Raw genomic sequence first — 15,516 nt, 5'->3', positions numbered from 1 at the left:
ACAGTAGATATTTTGGCCTGAGGGCTGTGTTTCAAAGTGGTCATTGTCAAAAATGAATGGTTAACATCTGAGAAGATTCACTACTGTTTATGAAAAACAACAACGCGTTAATCTACTATGGAGCGCTTATGTACCCGTGCCTTTCGTGCAAAATAACTTAAACAACAAACTCAAGTCAGGAAAGTACCTCGTTTCAGGTTTGCATTTAGCGATAGAAAGGATATGGGGCCTAGTAGGGCAGCTTGGGTGAGAATAACCGCATCCCATGTAGTACAATGGGGACCTACCCAGTCTAGCTGTCGACCTCTTGTAGTTAACCATGCGAAGGAAACGCGGGCATTTACCTGGACAGGAATTCAACAATGTGTCCGTTTCATTATAGTAAGCTGTTTCGGCGATTTATTTAGTTGATAAGTCCTTCAACAATCTGGACAAAAGTGCTCTCATTTACTCCGTTTCTCTTGCCTTTCTTCCACTACACCTCCCAAACGCGCTGTCTGCAATGCCTCTGTGGCAAACTGTTCTCCCGGGTCCTAGCGCCGACCCGGCTATGATTCACAGTAGGCGTAGGCTGTCGTCGCCCCATTGAAGAAAGCCCTATAATATTCCTATAGGGATTTAAAGTGTGTCTGTGGTGTTCAGTAGAGTTTATAGTGGCTCTATTGTACTTTATGATGTTTTCATTATCTCATGTGGCAGTGGTTGCCAAAGTGGGGTCCAGGGACCACTGGGGTCCTTGAAGGGGTTCCGGGGGTCCCCAGTTAAATGGGGAATAGTTTGATATCACTGTTATTTCCTCCATTAGAACAAGCACAGCGAGAGAATGTACAAGAATGACTACCACTTTCTCCACTGGTACCTCGCCACCTACAGTATAGACAGTAATTTAAAGTCATATGGGGGGTCCTTGACGTGAAAAAGTTTGGGAACCTGTGTCCTATGGTATCACAATAAAATCCCCATAATGTTCCTATATGCAGTTATGCTGTGATATTTGTAAAGTATCCTTTTAAAATTTGTCATAGATTACTATTATTCTATAGTAAAAAAGATACCTTATTAATGTCTTCTTTTTATCTGTAAGCATAAAATAGACTGTTATATCAGATTACTTAATGTAAATCAGCCATTTTGGTACAAGTGTGATATATTACAAACACGGAACACATAAAAATACAAGAATACAAACAGAATATTGTTTGGACATTTTCAGTGAGAAGTTGTGTAAGAAATGATAAATAGTATTACAAGGACAGGATAGCGGGGGCAGCTGCCAGCGCTCTCTTCTTGATGAAAAACGTATTGACCTCTGCCCTCTGCCTCGCAGCCTCTTCTCTTGCCATTTCCCCTCTTTGTCACTTGCACTGTAATGTGTTCCTCACTGCTACTATGCTTCAACCTTGCCAAGCTGTTCCTGTCATACAAACAGGGCTGACCGAGGGTATCCCATAACTACTGTTGTTGTTTTTCAGCGGTGCCCTCCTCCTCCTCCTCCATACCTCCTCCTCCTCCTCCTCCTCCTCCTCCTGCTCGGCTGTCTCTGGCCTGGTGATGAGTGTGTCTAGTCTGTTGTGTTGTTGATGTGTCCTGCGGGTTCAAAGCCACAATAGTGAGAGCGCAGTCTGCTTCAGGGTTCTTCCATTCAGTTTGTCAGCTCACCACTGGCTAAAATGATATAATATCTTTCCTGTCAAAGCTCCATCTGATCTCTTTTCTTGTCTTCTTGCATTATCTGTCTAGAATATAACAGGCACAGGGCAGAACTTAATTATCTGAGATGGACTATTGATTTCAATATTAGTTGGAAAGTCTGCAGTGGCTTATAGGAGAATAGACGAAACGTGGTAGAGACAATTAGACACAGAATGGCTAACAAGGAGGGGGATGGGGCAGCTTTACCAGTGCAGCATCTCCAGGAGCCTAGAGTGCAATGTTATTAGCACAGTTTCATTATTGTCCGGGATATAATCCACCTGTTATGAAGCTATACCCACAGCACCAAAAAAGTTCAGGACAAAGACACATCACAGACCAGGGACATTTTTTATTTGAAAAAAACAAAAGAAGCCACCATTTTTCAATAATTCTCTTTATTGAATTCCTGAGGTTTATGGAAAACAACTTTTCAAGATAAGGAGAAAATATTTATTTTTGCAGGTGTTTATTGATGACTTTGTTCCTGTACCATGAGGCTGATAAATCTCAGTAAAACGGCAAAACTAAAAACCAATAACTGTTGTACCTGATTAATCAAGTTAAACTTGTTGAAGAACTTCCAATAACCGCAAGACCAAAAGCTCCAGAAGGCATTAAAAGCATCCTCAGACAGTCAGCTCAGTGCTGGCCATCCCTGTGATGAGACCACTGGTCCAGTGGGAAGGGAGATGTGGTTCGACTGTGGCTGGCTGGCTGGCTGGCTGGCTGGCTGGCTGGCTGGCTGGCTGGCTGGTCAGGCTACACTGGAATGCGGGGCCTTTTGTTTGTCTGAGAGAGGAGTGGGTCAGGGGGAGAATGCCATTGATGATTGCAGAGAGGAAGAATGAACCTCCAGGAAGTGTTCTCTCTCTCTCTCTCTCTCTCTCTCACCCCCTCCCCACTACCCCCACTCTCATTCTCTCTCCCTCCCTCCCTCCCTCTCTCTCGCTCTCTCTCTCTATCTTTTTTCTTGTGTGTGAGAACCTTCACCGGGCTGAGCCTCTCTCTCTGAGGCCACGGTCCCCGGGCACAACCACTGCTTTGTCTTGCCCTGTGAACACACACCCCTCCTCTACTGGGCGCCTGCGCTTGCCAGGCCAGGGAAACACAGGGCCACTGGTCCTATTCTTATCCACATAGCTCGCTCCTGCATGGATTGTGTGTGTGTGTGTGTGTGTGTGTGTGTGTGCTGAATGGCAAATTGTTTTTTCATATGGCACACACACACACCAGAAGCTTCCGCATCCAAACATTTTGTTTGCTGGTGTTTTGTGATGAGTATGCAGTCATCCATCATTTTGAGGCCCTTCATAAGTTACTTGTTCAAGAAACCATTAATCTACTAGCGTCCAATTAAGCTGTTAGAACAAGCGAAGGGAAATAACTTATTTTATTTAGAGGAGAGAACGCAAAGGCAGAGGCAAGTTGTTGCTTATCATCATCTGGACACGGGTCGAGACAGACATCCACCCTGCGTAATGGTAACAGCCAGACTAAAAATGGAATAAAGCAGTAAGTGGATAAGAATCCCAGCCAGTGGCCCCTTCCGACCAGTGGCTGCCGTCTCCCGTCACATTGCTCATTCCCCTCTGTGTCAGGGGGCTGTGAGGAGCTGCAAATGGCCCTTTCAAAACACACGACAGCTGGAACACAGGGCAAAGGTGACTGAGGCAGTTGGGGGAGCACAGGGAGGGACAGGAGGGGAGGGGTGGGGGGGCATAAGATGAGCAGCTGCAACCTCAAGCCCCTGTTTCTCCGCTGTGCCGCCATCTCAAGCTTCAACAATTACAGAACACACACACATTCCCTCTATTGGCCTATTTTGAGAATCTGAAGGGAGATGTTTATGATATTGTGCCAAATTCAGTTAGTTAAACACATTTGTGACATTTTTTTTTTCTTTTAAAGGCTTTGTCTTTGGAAATCAACATCATTCCCTATCTAATGGGCCATAGAGACAATCGAAACTATATAACAGCCCCAGGGATGGATGTGCTCTGGAGAAACAAAGGCACTGGGTGATTTGGTGCCAGGAAATTCCACCTCCCAAAGCAGGATTAGAGAGAGCAGTTCTTATAAGTTGCCAATAACCACACACCCACTAAGAAACCAGAATGCACAATGTATTTTACTTGAATCAGTCTAGATACCTGTAGAGACACCAATCCCTCATCAGTGAGAAATACTGTTAGGCAAACTAAGGTGGGTCTTATCCATAGCAGATGTAAAACGATAGACAATTCTAGGAACACTGTAAAAGGTAATTTACCTTTTGGATTTGGATAGTAGAGTAATAAAATCTCATTATCTTGAAACATTTCCTCTAAGCATACTAGGGAAAGAGCAAAGAGGAAATCACATCATCTCCATATATCAACACATTTAAATCTCGTAGTTTGTATCAGTATGATGGATAGTAAAGATCAAGCAAAAATAGCCAGAAATGTATTGAAAGCCATATTTTTAAAAAAAAATAAATCCAATCGGGGGCAATGTTTCCCTAAGACTTGTGCGTTTGGTGCCCTACGTCTAATAATTAATATATTCTCAGTCATCAATAATCGCTCCACTTATCCCCATATATTTAGTCGATATAAGCGAGTTTAAAAGTTTTGCCACCAACACTTTGCCACACCTCAGTATTTTGTGAACAGACGCCCCTATTCAGGACAGGTGTTTTAATAAGGCATCCAATGGACGATCCCAATGTACTCTGCTACTTGCTGCCACTGTGTGAATTCACGGAGTAGTACAGAACTTATTGTGGCCGGCGTTATCGCGAGACTTGTGCCATTATCAACCTGCTTGACACACAGCAGCGCTGAGTGCAGCCTGCCTTGCCAGGGTCGGACTGAAGCTCAAGAAACGACAAGGAGAAGCGAACATCTGGCCGCACATCATGAAAGGACGTCGGAGCGTGTAGGAAAAAAACACACGACGAACCGCGGGGGAAATACATGTAAGTGTTGTGTTTTTTGTCTATAGAAACGGAGAAAGCGAAAGTTAAGAGTGTCCCCTCGCCGCTTCGTTCAGCGCAGTTGGCTTTGCTGTGAGTTCCTCTGCTGTTTAAAAGGCTCCCAGCAATGCGTTTCCCAACACGGACATGGAGCTCGTTTTACTGCGCCCTTGGCCCCCCTGTCTCCTGCTTGCACTTTTCCCTTTCCTTTAAAATAACCTAACTACTGCGCGCAAAATTATACTACTGCACACTGGGCATCAAACATCAAACTTATCCAGAATCATTGCAGTTTAATTTATTTATTTATTTAATCCCCGCTTTTACTAATTAGAATGGACCTCTTTAAACAAATATCTCTCTATTGTGCGTGTCTGTCTGATCAGTGCGTAAAGGGCCACAAGGCGTCTTATTCTCATCGGCGGTTTATCGGGTGCAGTTTTGCTTTGGCCTTCCAGAATAAATCAGCCGATAAAAAGTTGAATATTCCGTGTAATCTTGTGACACTTATAAATCTACTCGTATAATAAGTTGTGTGTCTTTTTTGGACTGCCTGGCTCGGAGTTAACATATGGCATAAAGAGGAGCACAGCTGGAGGTAGCGTTTCCATTGCGGTGATGTCAGAGCAGCTGACTCCACAGCTTGCAGTGTAATTAGCAAACAGAGCACCAGTTTACTCACTCTCCTCTGCTCTTAGTGTTTTTTTTTTTTTACGTTAGTCTTCCCCGATGGACGAGTGGTATCATTCACAGTCCCGCTTGATTGTTCTGTAAACACCGTCGTTTTTGTGTGCGTGTGGAAACGCCGGTGCGTCAGTTTTCGCATTTTCCACGGGAAGCGCAAAAAGTAGGCTGACTACTACTAACTGGAATACTTTTGATAATTGGAGAAGGATCCGTTTACATCGTGATTCAAGAGTGGATGAGCGCAGCAAAGCGTATCCTGCACCACTGGGACGAGAGTAGAATTTAGGTAGAATTGTTGTCCAGTTGGATAAAGTTATTGATTAGACCCTTTGGGTAATACTAAAATCGTGCTCAATTGCTGCCTCCTAAATAACTTCTAATTCTGTTTGAAATTGGGAATGATTTTATTTACTTTCACATTTCGCATTTGCGTGGTTTAATGTATGGTAAATGTATTTGTTGCCACTTTTAAACAATTTGCGACAAGGGAACGATTAGCTGAAGTTATTCCCCACATTCTCTCTGGGTTTGGTTACTTCGTATCTGCCTCTGAACGCCTATGCGTCGCTTACTCCGCGGCGCCCTCTAAATGGCTGCATTTCGTTTATTCAGTATCCTGTTTTTCCTGTTTTTCATCAGGTTATGAAGGAAGAATGGAGTTCCCAGACCATAGCCGCCAGTTGCTGCAGTGTCTGAGTCAGCAGCGTCACCAAGGTTTCCTCTGTGACTGCACTGTTCTTGTCGGGGAGGCTCGATTCAAAGCGCACAGAGCCGTGCTGGCCTCCTGCAGCATGTACTTCCATCTCTTCTACAGGGACCAGCTAGACAAAAGGGACGTTGTGCATCTCAACAGTGACATTGTGACAGCCCCGGCTTTCAGTCTGCTCCTTGAATTTATGTATGAGGGGAAGTTGGAATTCAGCACTCTGCCGGTGGAGGATGTCTTGGCAGCGGCCAGTTACCTCCACATGTATGATATAGTGAAAGTGTGTAAAGGCAAGCTTAAAGATAAGGAAGTTTGCCCCCTGGATGAAAAGATGGGCGAGGGTCTAGAACTGAGCTGTCTGGACAGGGAGAATTCCTCAGATGGCGAGCTGCACAGTAAGCAGCTCGGCCGGCGACAGCCCCAGACGCAGGCTCCGGGGCTCCACAGGGCCCCCCCGGCAGAAGAGTTTGACATGGACAACAGCGAAGTCAGGCTGGCTGTCACAGATTGTGATAGGTCTGCGCAGAGCAGGCAGAAGGCAAACGGTCACTCTGGCAGGTCCCCGGACCTTGTAGGTGTCAATTATGTGTCAGCAGAGGCCGAGCCCTGTGTCCAAACAGCTGGAAAAACAAAAGCTGATGTCAGTAGTTCCACCGTATCGCTGTCCCAGAGGTCCCGGGCTTCAGATGACATGGACTGTGCACTGGATTTGTCTTTCAAGCCTCTGTCTAGCAGAGATCCCTTACACCCCTCCTACGTCTCGGGACAGCTGGCCCTCGACAGCCAGCAGCAGGGCACTGAGCCACTTGTTAAAGACGAACACGACTTGCTGTCAGAGCAGGAGGACAGTGAGCCGATGAGCCCGGAGAGCCAGCGCTTTGGGAATAGTGCCAGGAGCTCAGTGGTGACAGGGTTCGCTGCCCTCTTCCCAGGCAACAACGGCTCCACAGCCGCCCTGCTCTCCCAGGAGGAGGACCTGATGGAGGAGGAGGGGGAGGCCTGCAGGGGGAGGGAGGGCGCCCCAGGCAGGGCGGGTGAAGAGAGGAGGGGTAGGCTGCTGGGGGACAGTGAGGAGGAGGAGGAGGACGACTTGGCCTCCTCAGACATCTCCACCTCCAGCGGGGTGCTCCTGCCCCCGGGGCAACAGGTGTGTGTGTGCCCCCTCTGCAGCAAAGTCTTCCCTAGCCCCCACGTGCTGCAACTGCACCTCAGCTCGCACTTCCGTGAGAAGGACGGCGCGCGCTCCAAGCTGTCGCCCGACGGCTCGGTTCCCACCTGCTCGCAGTGCGGCAAGACCTTCTCCTGCATGTACACCCTTAAGCGGCACGAGCGCACGCACTCGGGCGAGAAGCCGTACACCTGCGGCCAGTGCGGCAAGAGCTTCCAGTACTCCCATAACTTGAGTCGGCACGCTGTGGTTCACACGCGGGAGAAACCTCACGCTTGCAAGTGGTGCGAGCGGCGCTTCACCCAGTCTGGGGACCTCTACCGCCACATCCGAAAGTTTCACTGTGGCCTTGTCAAGACTCTCGCCATTGGATAAAACACACCTCTCACCAGTGCCATGACATAAGACAGAGTTTGTCTTTTCATATACTGAGTACTACTACTGAACAGTTTTCCCGTTAGTATACACACGTTGAGGGTTTGTTGGAGACATATCCTTTTGGAATTCTACCCCATGTGGCATTTCTCAAGTTAAAGATGTAGCAACTTAAAAACTGGAAGTGTTTTCTGTGCTGAGCTATGTCAGAGGCATACCTGATGGTCAGAGGCAGACAGTTAAAGGTGCACAGGCTGTAAGACTAACATGGGTGCTGTGAAACTCCAGCTGGATCTGTGTCGAAGGTGAACAAATCAGATGATGCACTTGTTTATTTCTGTCTTGTTAGTGTCAATCTGTTGAGTTTAGTGAGGAGTATATTTGCTGAAAGAAAGGCTTCCTTTGTTCATACCTTATGGGCAAATGGATGATAGTTAATGCTAACGTATGTTAATACAATCGTCTGAGTGAATGAGACTTTATTTGTGCACATGGGAGAACAGAACCGTCCGTGAGTAGCAATATATGATTTTTTTTAACTCCTACATTATTTATTTTGAGATTTGTGTAGTCTTTAACAAGTAAACTATCATAAGGCAGCAAAATTAATGAAGTTTGACTACTGGAAGTAAGATTTTTTGTTTCTTTCTTGGAAGTAGAATTTTCTTTTGGTTGAAATGAAGTTGGTTTCAGTTTTATGATCTTCAAAATGGAAGGCAAACAGACCATCATACGTTAATTTTCACCATGGATCACCAACATTTTTTTTTTTTTGCCTCAGCCAGAGTTACCTGATCTTTTGTTGCTAATCCAAGTGAGCACATATCGAAGGAATGGCCTTCTAATTACAACTTTAAAGAAGCTGTATAATCAGAGGGACGATGGAGAGTAGTTATTATGAAGATAAAAGATAGCTACAGCTAATGCCTGTAACATTGGTGCCTACTGAAATTCTTAACACTTCACCTAGTGTACTTAAGCAAGAATAGGATACATTGCCATGCCTTCTTGTCAAATTCAGCAAGTCTTTGGGCCTTTTTTAAAAAATCTCTCTTTGCAAAGTGTCCAAATACCAGGTGGTAACAAAGGTAGTTGTCTGCACTGGAATGTCAATTGATCCATGAGTGTCCTTAATTAAATAATTTACGAGAATGTAATAAATGTATGTAAATCAAGCTCTTGTCAATTAAATGTTTATTGACTCCTTCTGATTGAAAGCAAATAGTTCCCAGTAAATTACCTTGTTATTTCCTGGTATGGCAGCAGTATAAAAGAGAGGTAAATGGACAAAGTGTTTAGGGCATGCCCTTGGCAGGCAGGGAGGGGCAGAGGGAAAGAGGTGCCTCAGTTATTATGGATGAGTTACTGTAGACATCTATTGGTAGCACTGTTTGTTCATCAAAGCTCTGCTTCGTTGCCCGCAGCTGAATCTACTGAGTTTGTCTTTCTCTCTTTGAATTAACATTTTTTTCGTATTATCATATCTTCTTATTGTCTGTGTGTAAGATACTACTGATGAAGTTGGAGCTCGAGCCTTTTGGTGGCTCTTGGAAGGATCTTTGGGCAAAATGTTTTGCCAGAGAGCAGTGAAATGGATTTATTCTCTGTCGGCGTTCACTTAGATGCGATATGGAGGGGAGTAGCACTAAAAGCTCATGATATTTGTTTAATCTGTCCTGAGAAGACTTGATCACAATTATTTATTAGTTTGACTTGGTTCAGGGTTTACTATAGGTGTGATCTTATTTCTATAAGCTTGAAAGACATCACGTCTTGCCTGGCTATCTTGGTACTCTTTCACTGGTATTGGGGCTGTCTGTTCATTTTTCGCTGTGCAAATCGAGTTACTGTAATTGTATTTTAATATACCACATAGAAACCTCTGCGGAGTATTCAAGATTTGTCACATGGAACATAGAGAAGCACTTGTTTTTAGCATGCATATAGTTTCAACACTATTGTCTAGGCTGCTATTTCTTACTATTTGTATATTTAATGTAAATATATATTCTATTTATCAAACTGTTTGTTTTCCGTGTTAGATCACACGTAAGGTTGAGAAAGCCAGGTGTCTTATTAAGGCTGCAGTCTCTTCGCTCAGTGTCATGTCTTCCCCAGAGAGTTTTGGTTCCTCTTCCATATTCAAAGCTTGATTGGACTCCGCCTCACTACAAATCAGAACTGTTAATACCGCTACGACTGCTGTTCTGCCAGAGGGAACAGTTGTTCACAAGCACAGCCACACTGATACGGCACAGGCTACCTATAGAAACCAGACAATACCGGCATTGTTCCCCCAAGTCCCAGGTAGTTCTCAAGGGATCATTGTGTATCTCTCTCCTAGCTGTGGGGAGAAAAGGCACCGCGAGTCTCTCTTTGCACTTTTCTGTATTGAATGGAGCCATTGGAATGCGAGAAATGTATTTAGCGAAGGGAGACCAGGGAGACTGTAAACAGGTGTATTGTCTGGAGGCATCAAAGAGCAGCCCCCTATCCCAGCATGCAATAGATAAGTGCTTCATTGTTCTTCCACATGGAGGAGATACAACAGTGATTTGATTGCACATCTATCAAGGGAATATCTGAATTTATCATAATGTTGCTTTCCAAGTGTCTTCACTGGTAGATTTTGAAAAAAGGAAAAACAAATTTAAGTTGGAGAATATCTGTGGCAACCCTGACTTGTGGGAAAACTTTGTAACAGTGGAAGTCAGATGAAGGTGTTGACTGCCTGTCCATTTCAGCATAATCTCCTTAGTGATTTTTTATGTTGTTTTTTTTCCATTAATCACCAAGACTCCTTTCACAACATACAAATGAATTAACATGTGATTCATAGGTGTTTTCATGTCTTAGAGTTTGGAATGAGTCGTCTGTCAAGAAGAAACCGAACCATTTCTCTCAAAAAATTGCATGCAATCTGTTTCATTCTGTTCCCTAACCTGTAGTCTGCATTAGAGCGGTTTGGATGGGGGTTTGCAGTGTAATTTTATGAGAAATGATTCGGTATCTCCATTCACTTGCACAAACATTCTTGTCGCAGCACTGGCATCAACCCTTTGCAGATGCCCAGAGAATTTAATCACTTTGGTTAGTCGTCTTTTTAAAAAAGTCCACCGTTTCTATCATGAAATAGTCAGTGTTTCATGAAATGTGAGTTTTTTCAGAAACATAGATGTTGTGTAGTGTTGATAGCCTATGATATTTCAATCAGAACACACAGGAATGTAGATTTTGTGACTTAACCGTTGTCTCAGTTTTTTTTTTTTAAAAAGGAACATTTCTTATGCGGTGCAGTTGAATTGATTATTCTCTAATGTACATGTGTACAGAGGTAGAAACTAACGATATGTAAAGAATTGTTTCTGTTTATTGTTTCCAGTCTTTATTTATACCTCCAGGATGATCACAGAATGTGCCTTGTAGACACACTAATAGGTGTTGCATCTGGAGAAGCCCTTTTTCTATTACTGTACATTTGCCCTCGACTGCAGCGGCAACGCTCACGTCGCCTCAACAGTGGCCCAGTGAAGTGGAAACACAACTATTCACAACTATTGTTCCTATTTTTTTCTGTCATATCAAAAATATTAGCTCAGTCAAAACGAAAAATTTGAAGTCTGTTTATTTTTGCTGCTTTGGGAGATTACATTACATTACATTGAGGTTTTGAGATTTATTTGACCATTATGTTTATGTTAATAAATCTGTTTTGGACATGTTAAACTGAAAGACAAGCATTTTTGTGTTCGGCTTTTATTAGCCAATACTATTGGGAACGTACAAAGTCTGTTCCTCAGTTAATGTCACTGTTGAATGTGAAACACTGAGATTTTGATTGATGACTTAAATGGAAACAGCGCTACTCTTGATTGGGGGCTGTTTGCCTAACTCATGCTGTATGATCTTTAAGTCTAAAAATGACTGTAGGGTTACACTGATACTGGAATTTTGTCCTCTGCAGGTTACAACTGTGAAATTGTGTATAATCATGAGAAATATTTATTATTGCATTGCTTCTTGTGCAACATTTGACTGTCTCTCAATTTTAATTTGGTAAAAAAAAAAAAAAAAGCTTCTAAATGTCAACGAAAATCTTTTTAATAGAATTTGTAGAAGTGCCATTAGAATTTAATATAATTTTTTAATAAGAAAGGTATATTTTATAGTAATCAATTGCTTCAGTGTTAGTGGTGTAGAGATTAGGGGACAATCTTATGCAGAATTGACATTGCTTAGATCTTAAGGCAATTTACTTTGATCTATAATTGTATGTGCATTTTTTTTGTTTGCGCTTTTGGAGTGTGCTTGTGTGTGTGTGCTGTGGAAATGTGACAATCTTGATTTAGGTCTTTATTAAGATTATGCATAGATTAAATGGAACAACTTTCTGTGGCTGTGTGGATTTCATTTATTTTGCACTTTCACTCAGTGAATAGTTTTGTCTTTCATCGTATATTTTATCTTCCGCAGACACCACACATCTAATTATCAGTAATCATCAACATGAGATGAGCTGTGACTGAATTTGCTTCTTTAAATCCAAATAACCATTGTGAAGCAGACATGGGGGAAAGTGAAGTAAATTTTCATACACAACCTCAGTGTTTTCAAGGAGAGCCCTCGTTTGAGCAACAGCAGCAACAATCAGCCAGCCGGTGTGTGTGGGCAGCAATGCAATGTGTACAGAGACAACAGAATGTGATAATACTGTGGGTCTTACAGGCCCTATCCCATTGAAACCATAAACTCAGCTCAAGGACAGAGCAATTTCAGAGATGGCCTCCCATTGTTCCAGACCTGTTGCCAATACTCCACAAAGGGGATGAACCTGGGATAACAAAGTCATCTGACTTTGTTGTGTAATTATTAAAACTAAAAGTACAGCATGAATATATCTCACACAACAAGCCCCAAACTCATCTACATATATATGTAAGCAAACAAACAAATACCAAATATGTGTGTCTAATTGGGGGACTTCATGCCAATTCACTGGTCATTTTCTATAGAGAGAACTTTTAATTATTCCCCCGCTGCACAACTAAAGAAATCCAGCTGCTCTGCTATGTGATCCCAATAGGGATGGGCTCGGGTTCCCACCACCCTCCCCCAATCCCAGCACACCCGTTCTGGGAACCCCATATAGACAAGGGCCGCATCCAACCGACCCTGCCCCCATCCATCCTACCTCCACCCCCTCGGCCCCCAAACCACGGCCCCAAACCTCGGCCTCATCCCACCGCTCTATTGTGTGCGTGGGTAGTAGCTCAGCCGGTCTATTGTCTGGCCCGGCTCCCCAGCACGTACTTTATGCACAAACAGACGACACGGCGGCGCTGGCCAGGCAGCCCCGGCATAAAGAAAACAATGTCCTCCCAAGATCATTCATAAACACCCCGAACAGCCCCGGCCGGCTCGCGGTAAATAAGGGCCCTCCGCACTGCTGTGACCACCTCGCACTGTAAACAGCCCCGCAGGAGGCCTCTGAGCGCTCGCTGGCACCAACATCTCACATCTGTCCGACGGGATCCGGGGCTTTCAGGCTGCCTAGTGCGAAGTGTGTGCGTTTCTTACGGACCAAAACCTCCACATGGAAAGCAGGGGCCATGTGATAGAGCTTAGCTGCAGGGTGACGAGCTGGGATATGTGCAGTGTAACTCCATGGTGTAATAAAACATTCCTCTCCGAGGCTCAAAGCCCAGCTCGTTTGGCTGCTGCTGTTGTTTTTTTAATGTGTGTGTGTGTGTGTGTATTTAGAGGTACTTGAGAGAAGTTGAGAGGAAAGTTGTAAGTGTCCACCACCTCACAAGGCCAGCGGTGGGAGACCTTGACCTCTGAAGGGACGGACTGCCAGGGACAGCTGGTGTGGCCTGTGTTTATTTATTTATTTCTTAACAAAAGACAGGTGGTCACACTTGAAAAGGGCACACAAACACAGTCACACATGCGCTGGTGTGCAGAAAACGCACACACACACACACACACAAGCATGGGTAGTTTTTTTGTCTCTTTTTCTCTCTCCATGTATACTAACACACACACATGCATGGCTATCAAGCCACTTATTTGTAGAGCCATTCTTTGGACTTCCAGAAAATCCCAATCATATTGCCGTTCTCCAGTCTGATGTAAAAAAAAAAAAAAAAAAAAGCATTCTGAAGGATGAGAAGGAAGTCACCATTATTGCCAAATTGTAAGGTTAAATGCTCCCTGAGAATACAGTGGAGGCAAATGCAATGCCCTTGACACATTTCTTTATCTAGATTTGAAGGAGCACTTAACTTCTTGATCACAATCTACAACTTTGATCTGAATTGCATTACAATTACACTGCGGTATGAATGGCTAAAAGTGCATAAATACATATCAACTAGTGCTCTCACACTGGGGTTGCCTTTTTTGGAGTGGCTCGTCCTGAGAGTGCCAAGACAGTGTGTCCTTGGTCCACTGCACAGCTGTCACTTACTCACACTCGTTGACGCATATTTATAGCAGCAGCATCACTGGGCTCGACGCTCGCAACACTCAGGCCACAGCTGGTCCCCAAAAGAATGGGTGAAAGACAAAGCCACATGCTCCCGCTGGCGGACCGCAGTTGGTCCGGTCTGGAGGGTCGCGGGTGTGCGGACCCCCTCTCCCCATACATGTAGCAGGGAGGAGAAGACGAGGGCCGCTCTCGGAAGGCACGCCGCGACCTTTGTCATTAGAGCGTCGGGGAGATGTGCTGAAAAACCTGGACAGCTGCACGCTCCCATTTTGAGGGTACATTAACGCATCACATCATTATGGGGTTCAGAGAGCAGAGAGGACCCCGAGCATTGTCATCCATTCTAGCAAGCCAACAATGAATATCTCAGTCAGTGAGTATTTCAGATGACAGACAGGCATGTGAGGCTTAAGCTCTCCCTCTGTAGTATATTTTACTGGGATGGCAATGGGCTGACAGTGTGACACGCACTTCAAATGCTGTGCAACTCCTTTGAAGAGTGTATGTCTTCCTCACAACTGTACCATGTCCACCTCTTTGAGTTCTTAAAAACCTTATCTATAAAAAAAATGTTCAGACATCTTGACGCCTTGCTGGCCAGCAGCTGTCTGTTCACTCAGCCAGAAATCAAGCGGTGCCCTCGGACACCAACTGCAGCGCTCCCCCAAGACTGGAACCACAACTGGCCCGCTGAGCACGGGATGTGACTCATGAGCTCAGAGGCTCATTTCCATTAAGATCCAGGAAGCCCACTCATCCAAGCTAATATCTATAATATCAAGTCATGTGATTGATTTCTGTAAAGCCGCGCTGAGGACTTCCGCCACTGCAAACAATTACTCACAGCGCACAATACATGACCCTGAAGCCAGGCATCATCGGGGATGAGCTGGAGCCAAGAGAAAGTGATGACTACAACTCAAGGTCATGTCCAGTAGGCATAATTGTAGCCAGACGGACTGCAGCAAAGGCCTGGTTCTCTACAGCCTCTAGTTATGCTTATGCTTGTTTAAATCCAAAAATTGGATAGCAGAGATTCTCAAGGACAGTCAGAGTGACTGGATGGGAATTTCATTATCATAGCCAAGTCAAAACAAAATTTTTTTACAATATGGAAGGGAAAATATGCTCGTTAAGCACAGTGAGATATAACCAGAATTTCATTCAATGAGAAAGCAGGTTTGTTGTATTACCCTACTGAACATGGCCCAGTTGGTCAGGAACTTGTGGATTAAATCAGTCCTTGATGTGTGCTGCCATCTGCTGATGGATATTTCTAATAACAGCACACATGAGGACACAGTTGGGGAACACGTTTGGCAAGTGACAGACTCCAATATTTGTTCAGATACCCAGGCGCTGTTGCTGGAGTAGTCAACATTAATTTTTCCAGACCCATTAAATAAATAAAAAATATGATAAATCCACTAAAGAGGGAC

At 44.3% G+C, this 15,516-nt stretch overlaps 2 protein-coding genes across 3 annotated transcripts in view; one reads left to right on the top strand and one right to left on the bottom strand.

Annotated features, from left to right (window-relative positions):
* akt1 (v-akt murine thymoma viral oncogene homolog 1) overlaps positions 1 to 482 on the bottom strand; it is a 32,654-nt gene extending 32,172 nt beyond the window's left edge. The window contains exon 1 of one of the 2 annotated variants that reach the window (XM_071521673.1): positions 345 to 482. The gene's annotated coding sequence lies outside the window, so the exon portion shown is untranslated. Of the gene's footprint in view, positions 1 to 287 lie in introns of both variants that reach the window. The other variant, XM_071521672.1, reaches the window with a different exon arrangement.
* A 4,048-nt stretch (positions 483 to 4,530) lies between these two features.
* zbtb42 (zinc finger and BTB domain containing 42) lies at positions 4,531 to 11,962 on the top strand. Its single transcript, XM_071521690.1, has 2 exons — positions 4,531 to 4,654; positions 5,978 to 11,962. The coding sequence occupies exon 2, from the start codon at positions 5,992 to 5,994 to the stop codon at positions 7,585 to 7,587; it is 1,596 nt and encodes a 531-aa protein (XP_071377791.1). The 5' UTR covers positions 4,531 to 4,654; positions 5,978 to 5,991; the 3' UTR covers positions 7,588 to 11,962.
* The last annotated feature ends 3,554 nt before the right edge of the window (positions 11,963 to 15,516 follow it).

Source organism: Centroberyx affinis, unplaced genomic scaffold, assembly GCF_046629955.1.
Source record: "Centroberyx affinis isolate AG114_WGS23_722 - 3 ecotype Tasmania unplaced genomic scaffold, CSIRO-AGI_Caff_v1 ptg000915l_1, whole genome shotgun sequence".
Taxonomy (NCBI): domain Eukaryota; kingdom Metazoa; phylum Chordata; class Actinopteri; order Beryciformes; family Berycidae; genus Centroberyx; species Centroberyx affinis.
The sequence above is the reverse complement of the archived record's forward strand: the minus strand, read 5'-3'. Positions and strand labels throughout refer to the sequence as shown.

Excerpts from the sequence above, each read along its gene's own strand:
- zbtb42 (XM_071521690.1), top strand. The coding sequence starts at position 5,992 with ATGGAGTTCCCAGACCATAGCCGCCAGTTGCTGCAGTGTCTGAGTCAG.